Raw genomic sequence first — 13,359 nt, 5'->3', positions numbered from 1 at the left:
GCTAGATAATCTGGACCCTCTCTTTCTAAAATGATCTGCCAAAATTGTTGCAACCCCTATTACTAGCCTGTTCAACCTCTCTTTCATATCGTCTGAGATTCCCAAAGATTAGAAAGCTACCGCGGTCTTCCCCCTCTTCAAAGGGGGTGAGACTCTAGACCCAAACTGCTACAGACCTATATCTATCCTACCCTGTCTTTCTAAGGTCTTCGAAAGCCAAGTTAAACAGATTACCGGCCATTTCGAATCCCACCGTACCTTCTCCGCTATGCAATCTGGTTTCAGAGCTGGTCATGGGTGCACCTCAGCCACGCTTAAGGTCCTAAATGACATCATAACCGCCATCGATAAGAGACATTACTGTGCAGCCATATTCATCGACCTGCCCAAGGCTTTCGACTCTGTCATTCACCACATTCTTATTGGCAGACTCGACAACCTTGGTTTCTCAAATGATTGCCTCGCCTGGTTTACCAACTACTTCTCTGATAGAGTTCAGTGTGTCAAATCGGAGGGCCTGTTGTCCGGACCTCTGGCAGTCTATGGGGGTGCCACAGGTTTCAACCCTCGGGCAGACTCTCTTCTCTGTATACAACAATGATGTTGCTCTTGCTGCTGGTGATTCTCTGGTACACCTCTACGCAGACGACACCATTCTGTATACTTCTGGCCCCTCTTTGGACACTGTGTTAACTGACCTCCAGACGAGCTTCAATGCCATACAACTCTCCTTCCGTGGCCTCCAACTACTCTTAAACGCAAGTCAAACTAAATGCATGCTATTCAACCGATCACTGCCCGCATCTGCTCGCCCGTCAAACATCGCTACTCTGGACAGCTCTGACTTAGAATACGTGGACAACTACAAATATCTAGGTGTCTGGTTCGACAGTAAACTCTCCTTCCAGACTCACATTAAGCATCTCCAATCCAAAATTAAATCTAGAATTGTTTTCCTATATCGCAACAAAGCATTCTTCACTCATGCTGCCAAACTGTCGTTAAACTGACCATCCTACCGATCCTCAACTTCGGTGATGTCATCTATAAAATAGCCTCCAACACTCTACTCAACAAATTGGATGCAGTCCATCACAGTGCCATCCGTTTTGTCACCAAAGCCCCATATACTACCCACCATTGCAACCTGTATGCTCTCGTTGGTTGGCCCTCGTTTCATACGTGTCGCCAATCCCACTGGCTACAGGTTGTCTCATTGGTAAAGCCCCGCCTTATCTCAGCTCACTGGTCACCATAGTAGCACCCATTCGTAGCACGCGCTCCAGCAGGTATATCTCACTGATCACCTCCAAAGCCAATTCAATTCCTCCTTTGGTTGTCTTTCCTTCCAGTTCTCTGCTGCCAATGACTGGAACGAACTGCAAAAATCTCTGAAGCTGGAGACTCATATCTCCCTCACTAGCTTTAAGCACCAGCTGTCAGAGCAGCTCACAGATCACTGCACCTGTACATAGCCCATCTGTAAACAGCCCATCTATCTACCTACCTCATCCCCATACAGTATTTATTTATTTATTTATCTTGCTACTTTGCACCCCAGTGTCTCTACTTGCACATTCATCTTCTGCACATCTACCATTCCAGTGTTTAATTGCTATATTGCAATTACTTCGCCACCATGGCCTATTTATTGCCTTAACTCCCTTATCTTACCTCATTTGCACTCACTGTATATATACTTTTTGTTTTCTTTTGTTCTACTGTATTGTTGACTATGTTTTGTTTATTCCATGTGTAAATCTGTGTTGTTGTGTGTGTCGAATTGCTATGCTTTATCTTGGCCAGGTCTTAGTTGTAAATGAGAACATGTTCTCAACTAGCCTACCTGGTTAAATAAAGGTGAAAAAAAGTAATAAATAAATAACAAGCCACATTCAATTCATGTGAGGGAGATTGCTCTGGTCTGACTGGAAGGTACCAGGGAGAGATGGCTCTCCGGTATGGATAATGATGAGGTGAGCCTTGTTTTGGGGGCAAGACCCTGGTTTCCACACAATAAAGAATAAAGACTAAGTAGAACTCTGACTTGTGTGATAAGTTTGTCTCTCCTCATTTGATAATAAAGAAATAAACACCACAATTGTGATTTGATACTTGCAATTTTATTGCGATTTGATGTTCCAAACATAATGCCCATTATATGTATTCTGCAGAGGAGGCTGGTGGGAGTAGCTTCAGGAGGACGGGCTCATTGTAATGGATGGGATGGAACAGAGTCCAGCATGTGGTTTCCATGTTTTATGTGTTTGATACCATTCCAATAATTCCATCCTAGTCTTTACAATGAGCCTGTCCTTCTATAGCTCCTCCCACCAGCCTCCTCTGGTCTGCTGCAGAGAGACAAGAGAGATCATGAGAAAATTAGTTTTGATCAGTCAGGGAAATACAAGTGCTGAAGGCATGTTGGCTCACTATTTAAAAAGGAGAGAACAAGCTATAAGATGAAAAATATAAGCTTTAGCATAGGTACAGCCAACTAATGCTACCTACAGTAGCAAAAAAAAAGAGACAAATATTGATAAAATCTATTCAATGTCTTGGCTATAACATGCATAGGCAGACACATACCTGACCCTGCACATACCATACTGTATTGAATTCTTGGTGGTTTCCGCATAAAACATTACATTTATGCATATCCCTATTGACAATTAGCCTTCAGTTTTTCATACGGTTTTATACAAGATTGTGTACAACTGAGAAATGTTGGTACATATAACTTGAGTACTGTGTGTGTGTGTGTGTGTGTGTGTGTTGTTTTCCTGGTTGAGGACCCTTGGGGTGTCAGACCCTCCCCCCTCCCCCTCTCACCTGCTAGATTGGTAGATTCACACTCCCCCTATCCCTGCTGCTCTCACTCCTCATACGAATACTCATTAACAGGAGGACTGATTGAGATTGAGTTGCTCTAGTGTACCCGGCAGCCATGGGGGAGCTGACAGAACCAGAACCTATTAGAGCAGACAACCTCTGTCACTTATCCTCTCTCTCATTGCACCTGACAGCCCAGAAAGAGGAAACTGTCTATGCTTCTCCACGGCTTCAATTAAAAACCTGCCTCTTCCTCCTATTAACCCTCCCTCTCCCTACAGACAATATACACAGACACAAACAAACCCGAAACACATTTTAGGAGAACCACAAGCAAGTTGAAGGCCAGTCTTCTTCATTGGTGTGAATGGCAGACATAAGGTGGAACTAGATGGGGAGCTTTTATGTAGATACTAACTATGTTTACATTCAGCATTCAGTTCACATTTGACCTCCAACCACCACCATTCTTATGTTCTGATAGAACGTGTGGCCCGGTATTTTCAGGGTAAATAAGAAATCGGACCCCACCAACAACACAGAGGGGAACCGCTGAGTCAGGGACTCTGCACAGGGGCCGCTGATAGGTTTCTGATTCAATGTAATGTACACACATCCAGTTCTCACACACACACACACACACACACACACACACACACACAATACATACTGACTACTGTGTTCAGCATTAGGCATTCATGTTTGCCATTCAGAGGGTGAATGGGCTAAACAAAAGATTTAAGTGCCTTTGAACAGGATATGGTAGTAGGTGCCAGGCGCACTGGTTTGAGTGTGTCAAGAACTGCAACGCTGCTGGGTTTTCACGTTTAACAGTTTCCCCTGTGTAGCAAGAATGGTCCACCACCCAAAGGACATCCAGCCAACTTGACACTTGGGAAGCATTGGATTCAACATTGGCCAACATCCCTGTGGAATGATTTCAACACCTTGTAGAGTCCATGCCCTAACAAATTGAGGCTGTTCAGAGGGCAAAAGGGATGCAACTCCATATTAGGAAAGTGTTCTTTGTATACTTGAACACTCCAGAAAACTAATTAATCATTTAAATTTGACGTTTTAGTCATTTAGCAGGCGCTCTTATCCAGATTGACTTCCAGTTAGTTATACAACTTTAAAAAGGTTTGCACTGTTATTTTACATATTAGTTTCTCTTCTAGAAAGAATGTTTGTGAGAACACAAGGACAATCCCTTAATGACTGTGACAGTGTTTTCACTGGATGAAGGTTCGATCAATCAACACAGAATCAAGATGACTAAATCCTTTCAGCTGCTCAAGATGAGGAATCTTTGAGGTTTCTCTCCTCTCTCCCTCCTCTCTCCTTTGCAGAACCCCATGCCTTCTTAACCTGGTGCATGCCATCAGATCTGCTAGGTATCAAAAACATTTGTGCAGCCTCCCTACCCGTAGAAACATGGTATTTTCCTTCAGCAAAATGTCACTGCCTATCATGGAAAATAGAGTGAGAAAGATCTGTACAACATGGCTGTCGTGAGCTTATCAAAATCCAACAGAAAAGCATCCGTCTCTTTGTCTGGCCACCCTGATGGAAGCTCATGTCTTCTTTAGTCACAGCAGCTCACCTCAGTACAGCCTCCTGGACCTCCTGCAGTGTCTCTCTGTCCGTGGGGACTACACAGCCTCCTGGACCTCCTGCAGTGTCTCTCTGTCCGTGGGGACTACACAGCCTGCTGGACCGCCTGCAGTGTCTCTCTGTCCGTGGGGACTACACAGCCTGCTGGACATCCTGCAGTGTCTCTATGTCTGTGGGGACTACACATGCATGCTGTAACAAAGGCCAATTCTTCCCTATTTTTCAAAACCACTTCTGAGGAGACCGCCCTCTGTTTCAAGCGTGCCATTTTACTTTCACTGAGGCAATTTATGTTTTTTTTAGAGACATGTACAGTAAAAAGCCATGTCTTCACTTCAGTTAATTGCTCTAACTTTAGGTAGTGATGACTGCTGAGCTACACAATACATGGTCTATCGTTGTCATAAACGCATCACTTAACATAGCTGCAGTGGAAGTCCTTGTACTTTGATGGATTTAACTGCATTATTAGCATTTCATTGAACACATTGTGACAAGATAGCCATGACATTGAATGGAGGTCAAATTAGATTTTCACTCGTGTACATCTTGCAAAACAGCGCTCTCTGTTTCATCCTCACCTTAGTGGCTCCTGCCCAACCACTATGTTTTCTGACGCAATACGTGACCTACTATGGGTTACAAGATGTAGGGGAAAACAACATATGTGGTGAGAGTTCATGAGTTATTACCCCTCACTTGGCCTCCGGGCCTAATGTGTGTGAGCCAGTCTACTTCCCTGGCCCCATATTAGCGCCAGACTCCTCCTGTTAATTAGATGTGTACCAACATCCATCAGTGGCATTTTGCTGAGAGAACACCTTAGGCCTAGTACACAAACACACTGTTACAGTGACTGAGTGAATAGACACACAGACGCTTCATAATGGGTGGTTCCTTAAAGGATGCTACAGTGCTGTGACCTAGCTCTGATTGAGTGCGTATAGCACAATGGAACTTCTGCCTCTCATCTCTCAGCAGTACAGGTGGGATAGACAAAATGTTTACATCCAAACTACTGTATATCAACCATTTAAACAGCATCAGCCTGCCAAGGGAAAATCTTGGAGCTCATGAAATCTACCCAACAGCCAGGCAGGGCCACGTTAATAGCCCCTATGGAAAAAGGGGTCTCCGTGAGGGAGGGCTTCAAAGACATAATTAGAAGCCCCTGGAACACCTCTGCAGCCTTTAAGATTGATCCTCTCTAACGTTTCCCTCTTTTACGCCTTCGTCCTTTCCAGGAAATAGTCCCCCACCACATCATTAGTTTCACGTTCCATGAAAGACCACCTGCATAATGCAGGAGAGCATGTATTGGGATGACTCATGTGCTGGAGGCAGCTCTGCTCAGTGGTCACTAGCTGGCCCAGCCACAAAGTCATACAACCCCAACCACACTGCTAACCCTAATACTAACCTAAATTTTGTTTTCATTCATTTTTACAATATAGCTAATTTTGACTTTGCAGCTGGCACATCTAGTGGATATCACTCAGTTCTGCATCACGGACAAGACTCAACCCCAAGAATGTTAACCTGCACCAATAATGGGGTAAACGTTTGTACAGACATTATTTCAGTGGCCTACTGGGTGTAGCCAGGTAAAGTAAAGGGACAGAAGAAGTAAATAGTACAATATTGTACTATCAATAAGAATTGAGCAACAGCAGTCACTGAGAATAGGCTACAATATATTGATTGGTATTGATGTTGACTCAGACAGGTCTGAATTGAGACATATCAATAAGTGGAGGTAACTGAAATGCAAGATTCAAACACGGTCTGTATGAAACCTTAGGAATCTTTTCTATTTCATTGTTGGGTATCAATTCTGTATAACTTTGTGTATATCCCCAGTGTGGTCACTAATCCAACCAGGGAGAATCCTACAACAGAGCCTGTATGCCTGCTAATTCTCTCCCTGTCCACACAACAAGCCCATAAAGCCCTAGCAAACAGATCATCCAATGTAAATAGCATCAAAGCTTGCATAGCTGGATACTATACAGACAGGATCTGGGAAGAATCTACAAACAATTCATTGATTTGTAGTCCTCCCACTAGCCTACAGCAGCATCATTTATTGTATAGTAGTATACCATATCTACTCAAATTTAATTTAGACTTCTCTGAAAGAACATTATGGACAACATGTTATGATAGGCTCAGGCTGCCTCTAATGACTGTATTGTCTATAATGAACAGAACAGTGGACTGTCCTAACACAGTTTTGTTGAGGCTTTATCTTGTGGTTGCATTGTAAGTGAGTTCCATTATAAAAACAAACTGCTGAGGGAGAGTGAACTGTTCACTGGGGAACGCCTTTCATCAAGCAACCTTCTCTTCCCTACGTTAGAAACCAGTCTGTTGGTTTTCCTCATTTCTATATTTCCTCTCCCTGCCAGACAGTCGTGGCCAAAAGTTTTGAGAATGACACAAATTTTAATTTTCAAAGTCTGCTGCCTCCGTTTGTATGATGGCAATTTGCATGTACTCCAGAATGATATGAAGAGTGAACAGATGAATTGCAATTAATTGCAAAGTCCCTCTTTGCTATGCAAATGAACTGAATCCCCTAAAAACATTTACACTGCATTTCAGCCCTGCCACAAAAGGACCAGCTGACATCATGTCAGTCATTCTCTCATTAACACAGGTGTGAGTGTTGACAAGGACAAGGCTGGAGATCACTCTGTCATGCTGATTGAGTTCAAATAACAGACTGGAAACTTCAAAAGGAGGGTGGTGCTTGGAATCATTGTTCTTCCTCTGTCAATCATGGTTACCTGCAAGGAAACACGTGCCGTCATCGTTGCTTTGCACAAAATGGGCAAATCAACCATTTATCGGATCATCAAGAACTTCAAGGAGAGCAGTTCAAGGAGAGCAGTTCAATTGTTGTGAAGAAGGCTTCAGGGCGCCCAAGAAAGTCTAGCAAGCGCCAGGACCATCTCCTAAAGTTGATTCAGCTGCGGGATCGGGGCACCACCAGTACAGAGCTTGCTCAGGAATGGCAGCAGGCAGGTGTGAGTGCATCTGCACACACAGTGAGGAAAAGACTTTGAGGATAGCCTGGTGTCAACAAGGGCAGCAAAAAAGCCACTTCTCTCCAGGAAAAACATCAGGGACAAACTGATATTCTGCAAAAGGTACAGGGATTGGACTGTTGAGGACTGGGGTAAAGTCATTTTCTCTGATGAATTCCCTTTCCGATTGTTTGGGGCATCCGGAAAAAAGCTTGTCCGGAGAAGACAATGTGAGCACTACCATCAGTCCTGTGTCATGCCAACAGTAAAGTATCCTGAGACCATTCATGTGTGGGGTTGCTTCTCAGCCAAGGGAGTGGGCTCACAATTTTGCCTAAGAACACAGCCATGAATAAAGAATGGTACCAAAACATCGTCCGAGAGCAACTTCTCCCAACCATCCAAGAACAGTTTGGTGACAAACAATGCCATTTCCAGTATGATGGAGCACCTTGCCATAAGGCAAAAGTGATAACTAAGTGGCTTGGGTAACAAAACATACAGATATGTTCGGTCCATGGCCAGGAAACTCCCCAGACCTTAATCCCATTGAGAACTTGTGGTCAATCCTCAAGAGACGGGTGGACAAACAAAAACCCACAAATTCTGACAAACTCCAAGCATTGATTATGCAAGAATGGGCTGCCATCAGTCAGGATGTGGCCCAGAAGTTAATTGACAGCATGCCAGGGCGGATTGCAGAGGTCTTGGAAAAAGAAGGGTCAACACTGCAAATATTGACTCTTTGCATCAACTTCATGTAATTGTCAATAAAAGCCTTTGACACTTATGAATTGCTTGTAATTATACTTCAGTTTTCCATAGTAACATCTGACAATAATATCTAAAGACACTGAAGCGGCAAACTTTGTGAAAATTAATATTTGTGTCAATCTCAAAACTTTTGGCCACGACTGTATGTCACGCCCTGGCTTTAGTTATCTTTGTTTTCTTTATTATTTTGGTGAGGCCAGGGTGTGATATGGGGGATTTATGTGTTTTGTCTTGTCTAGGGTTTTTTGTAGATTTATGGGGTTGTGTTCAGTTTAGGTGTCTAGGTAAGTCTATGGTTGCCGAGATTGGTTCTCAATCAGAGGCAGGTGTTTATTGTTGTCTCTGATTGGGAACCATATTTAGGCAGACATATTCTTTGGGTATTTTGTGGGTGATTGTTTCCGGTCTTTGTGTTTTATGCACCAGTTAGGACTGTTTCGGTTTTCACGTTTATTGTTTTGTATCCTGTTCATGTTTGAGTTACCTTATTAAATTAACACGGACTCTAACCACGCTGTGTTTTGGTCTGCCTCTCCTTCCCAGGAAGAAAGCCGTGACACTGTAGATCTAAACTCCTTTATCAACTATGGGTCCATTCATGAGCTCTACTAAAAGGCTTATTACCATCACAGTCAATCTGGGATATATTTCTATGCTCAGTTGGTCTAATACATAAAACGATCCCACATTTACTTGGCCCCTAGCCTTTTTCCTCCCGCTTGCAAAACACAAATTGTGTGTGTGCGCGGGTGCACTAAAAGACCCTCATCACTAAAGCAGATCGCAGTCAACAGGCTCTCTGTGTCACTCCTGGGGCCAGAAGTAGCTGACTTGGTGTCTACTATCCTGGTGCTGCTCCAATGAACACTGACCTCCATCCTCCCCATTCATTACACACACACAGGCTCAGGGTTTACTTAGCCTGGCTTTCCCTGGTTGGGTAACAGGCAGTGTTTAATGAGCTGAGGGCCAAATGCCTTCCCTAGACTGCAGCCTGTGAGTGGTTAATTTATCAGGCAGCGTTCCAGCCTTCCTCTGCCTGCCCACATCCCTCTCCCTATGTCTGCTGGAGTTGGCGTGCAGCACGGAGGATTACATTGTATGAAGATTATCCATCACTTATGGATTTTAACCACAGTTTGGAGGACAGAGAGGGATTCTGCTTTAGATCAGGCTTTCACACAGACAAACAAACAGTCACTAGAGATTCCTACTGTACTGTGTATTATCACTGCACTGCAGCAGCATTTTAGTCTACAAGCATCACTGCTGAACAAACCATAAAGCAAATCATCTGTAAAACAACAAGGCACAGGAATAATTCTGAGTTCTCTCGACTTTCTATTGTTCTGTTGGGTGGTTGTGTCCACCTGATAATGCCCACATTGCCCAATGAGGATGAGACAGTGTCAGTGTCAGGCTGTAATACAGCTGAGGCAACTGCGCCCAAGCTAACATTGACTCTTCTAAATGATCTGTGCACTGTGATATAAATGCAGGGGCACATAGAACAAACACAGATAACGTGCTCAGAAATTTAAGAGCCTGCTTTCCCAGAGCACGGAACACTGACCAGGGTGAATTCTAAAGACCTTGAGGTGGGTGACATCTTAGCAAGACTACAGGGAGGTGAGGGGAGGGTAACAAGACCCAAGCCCCCTAACCCCCACCTGGTGAGCAGCAGACTGATGAGGTCTGTCAGCCGGCTGCCTGAAATCAAGGGCTTCTGCTGCACTGAGCGTGTTCTTCCGTTTTATTGTGTGCAGAGAACGTATGTAGTCAGAGGCTGCCAGGCTTTACAGAGAGAGAGACGCTGTAATGTCTGTATTCTGGAGCTTACCTTCGGCCCGCATGGTGAAGGGAGTGTCTCCGGGTCGCTTGGCCGAGAACTGCCCCCCCAGGGAGGTCATTAGGAAGCACAGGCTGAAGAAGCCGATCCCCGCCACAAAGATCCTGCAGGGACAGGGACCAGGGCAACCAGGAGACAGAGAGCAAGACTCAGGGTTAGAACTCAGGGGGAACAATAAGAGAAAAATGAGGGAGTTAAGGCAGGGGAGAAGAGAAGAGGGGGGGGGTCAACTGTCAGAATGAAAGCAAAAGAGCTGTACAGTACAAAAGGAATGGGGCACAAGAAGATGATGCAAAATAACAAAGAAACTTAAAGATGACAAGTTTGAATTCGATGGCCATTGGTCTAATGCGTTGCAATTCTTTTCATGGGGGTCGTCAGGGGCACCTCGTATAGCTCGGCAAATGGGAGTTGACGGCATCATGAAAACAAATTATTTTACTTAGTTTTTTTGAGTCCACTTAGGTTTCACTTAGTATTTTGATCCCATCACTGCATTTCTTGCCATTTAACAGAGTGCAGAGAATCCAATTGTCAAGACTAGAGATGGATGAATTATCAATCAATCATCATTCTTAACTAATCTACCTACGGCAATGCTGGGGATCTGGTTGTGGACAAAGGTAAATGGCATATTACATACAGTACATGGGTCTTGTGTACAACACAATGTATGAAAAGTCAACTGAAAAAGTATAACATTAAGGATTACAGTTGCATATGTGTGACTGCAACCACAATCACTGTAGACATTTTCAAATGTTCAGAATGGTGGGTGGAAATGAATGCTCCTAACAGAATGCCTTTCAAACTGTAGATGACATCCTTGCATGAGAAAAAAAGTGATCCACTGAGAAATGCTCATGCAAATGTTGAAATATTTGAAACCATTCCGGTCCATTCCTCCAGAGGAGAGCTGCTGGATGGAGAGCTAGATTGACATATTACACACCACAGCTCACATCACCTGCTGCTCATTGAACACGGGTTATGGTATTGCTTTCCTTCTTCTCATCCTGTGCTGTAAGGGTAGCCCTTTAAAAGAGAGCTTCATGGTATTCAGAGGTAATATTACATTCTTACTGCCTAAGAGCGATGTCATACTCCATCACTGTCCAATATTTGGGCTAACGGTGAAGAGCTGAGTGTTGTGCTCATGAAAGCTAAAACCAGTGTGTTCAGAAATACACAAAACTAGTTGATATCACCTACTGTCAGCTGATCTGTACCTTTGTGTGTTTGCATGCCACTGAACACGTTCTACACACCAATGAATTCATTCACAGTAGACACTAGGCACAAGTCTAACTGCCTTTAGAGTGCTGGCAGAGTTCAGGTTTACCATAGTGATCATATATAGTATGTATACCCAAGAGCTCTGAAACAATGCACTGATCTATATTGACTCAAGTGTCAAGTGTATAGGCCTTCTGTATAGGTACATGCATGTCATTCGGTGTACAGGGGAAAATACATGCAAACTACTGTAGAAATATGTAGTTCATATTCAGTCTTGTTGTGCACTATCTGCAATGCACCTTCATCCGTTATGCAGTTAGCCTACTCCTTGCTTTTATGAGGTTGTCATAACATATTTCTGACATGACAGATCCATTTTCACACCTCTATGACATAACAGGTGTACTTCTGTCAAGGCAACCTGACCACTGTGAGTTTGTTGTAGTCTACTCATGACGTTCCCATTTTCATGTGAACTCATTTTTTTTCAACTCAATTTGAGACTTAGGCTACACAGAGAGAGAACACTGCCTGTACATCGAGACCACGAGAACAGTAGCCTACATGTAAATGCTTACCTGAATGGTTTGAACGTCAGAAGACATCTTCTCACCATAGTTGAATAGTCTGTGTTCACAGCACTCATTTTCCGGAGAAGGAGAAAACGCAAAGAGCCCACAACATTGTGTATATTTCAAAGTGTCCTAAGCGCAAACATAAATAGTAATTATGAATGAATAGAGCTTTAAAAATATCGATACATCGACTTCGGAATCAGATAACCAATACTGCACGTGCTTGGTTTAGTAAAGTTCGGACGGACGGAATACACTCCGCTTGCCCAGCTGCATACAACAGTTTGCTTCCGCTGAGTTTAAATTAGTCCGTAAATTAACCCCGACTCCGGAGTCCTAGCCGTTCTGTTGGAAAAACACAAGTAATATTGTTCACTCCTCTCATTGTTAACATGGTAAACGTGTATGTGTTTCAAGTTGGGAAAAGGGTAGCAGAGTTATCGAGCATAAAAGTCCATTGCTCACCAGTGAGCACACAACGCGTGCTAGGCTCCATTCGCTTTCTGGCTGTGTATTTCCAGATTGTGCAAGTAGCCTAGATCTGTCTTCAGTGCAGCGCCATCTAACGAGTGATACATACAATCAAAAGTTTCAGTATTGCAGGACAAATGACTCCTGTTTTCATAAAAATGTCCCAGTCAGCTCTGCACAGAAGCCTAAATCAAAATAGCAGTGAATTAGTCTCAAGAATAGAAAGCCAACATCATAGATAGCCTAGTTCCTACAGTTTTCATTTAAAAACACACAAGCTATTCAATAAAAAAAATACATGTTTAGTATTTGGACCGTGTAAATTACTTTAACCTTTCTTACCAGATTTTTTCACATCCGTTGACGCCTTGGCCTACTTTTTTACTTTCAGTCCCATGGCCAGTTTCCTTTGCCGTCAGCAGCTGAGCAGACATAAACTCAGCAAAAAAAGAATCGTCCCTTTTTCAGGAGCCTGTCTTTCAACGATCATTCGTAAAAATTCAAATAACTAAACAGATTGTAATAATAACTTCACATCATTGTAATAAACGCAGTTGACAGTGAGAGGACATTTCCTTTTTTTGCTGAGTTTATCAACAGCAGCACTCAATGGTCTGAATGGGAGGACACTCAAACCAAGTCTCTTGTGACAGCTGCAGTGTGACTGGTAGGACTAGGACCTGACGAGTTTGCACGTGTTAGACTGGGCTGCTTTGGCCCATTCTATGAATCCAATTGCTAAGAATCTACTCTACTATTCTAATATATTTGCTAGGTAACTATGGGCAGAAGTTACAAAGTTGAACAATCTCACCTTTCCACAATGTATCCTCTATCCTCCCTCTGGCTTTTTGTAACCTAGTGAAATTGTTTTATATAAAATATGATAACTAATGATATGAGACCTGAAAACTGGAGGAGAGATAAATGAAACCGATTGTCACAATCCCTAGATTTCATTCAGACACCCATGAAA

At 43.3% G+C, this 13,359-nt stretch overlaps 1 protein-coding gene across 2 annotated transcripts in view; it reads right to left on the bottom strand.

Annotated features, from left to right (window-relative positions):
- LOC118373897 (alpha-1,6-mannosylglycoprotein 6-beta-N-acetylglucosaminyltransferase B-like) overlaps window positions 1–12,948 on the bottom strand; it is an 89,201-nt gene extending 76,253 nt beyond the window's left edge. The window contains exons 1-4 of one of the 2 annotated variants that reach the window (XM_052519038.1): window positions 12,726–12,948; window positions 12,378–12,474; window positions 11,916–12,257; window positions 10,090–10,202 (exon numbers count right to left, since the gene is read on the bottom strand). In XM_052519038.1, the coding sequence (XP_052374998.1) occupies window positions 10,090–10,202; window positions 11,916–11,983 (181 nt within the window). In that variant the 5' untranslated portion in view covers window positions 11,984–12,257; window positions 12,378–12,474; window positions 12,726–12,948. The remainder of the gene's footprint in view (window positions 1–10,089; window positions 10,203–11,915; window positions 12,258–12,377; window positions 12,475–12,725) is intronic. The other variant, XM_052519039.1, reaches the window with a different exon arrangement.
- Between the last annotated feature and the right edge of the window lie 411 nt (window positions 12,949–13,359).

This window comes from Oncorhynchus keta, chromosome 5 (genome assembly GCF_023373465.1).
Source record: "Oncorhynchus keta strain PuntledgeMale-10-30-2019 chromosome 5, Oket_V2, whole genome shotgun sequence".
Taxonomy (NCBI): Eukaryota; Metazoa; Chordata; class Actinopteri; order Salmoniformes; family Salmonidae; genus Oncorhynchus; species Oncorhynchus keta.
This window is presented reverse-complemented; position numbering and strand designations above follow the sequence as displayed.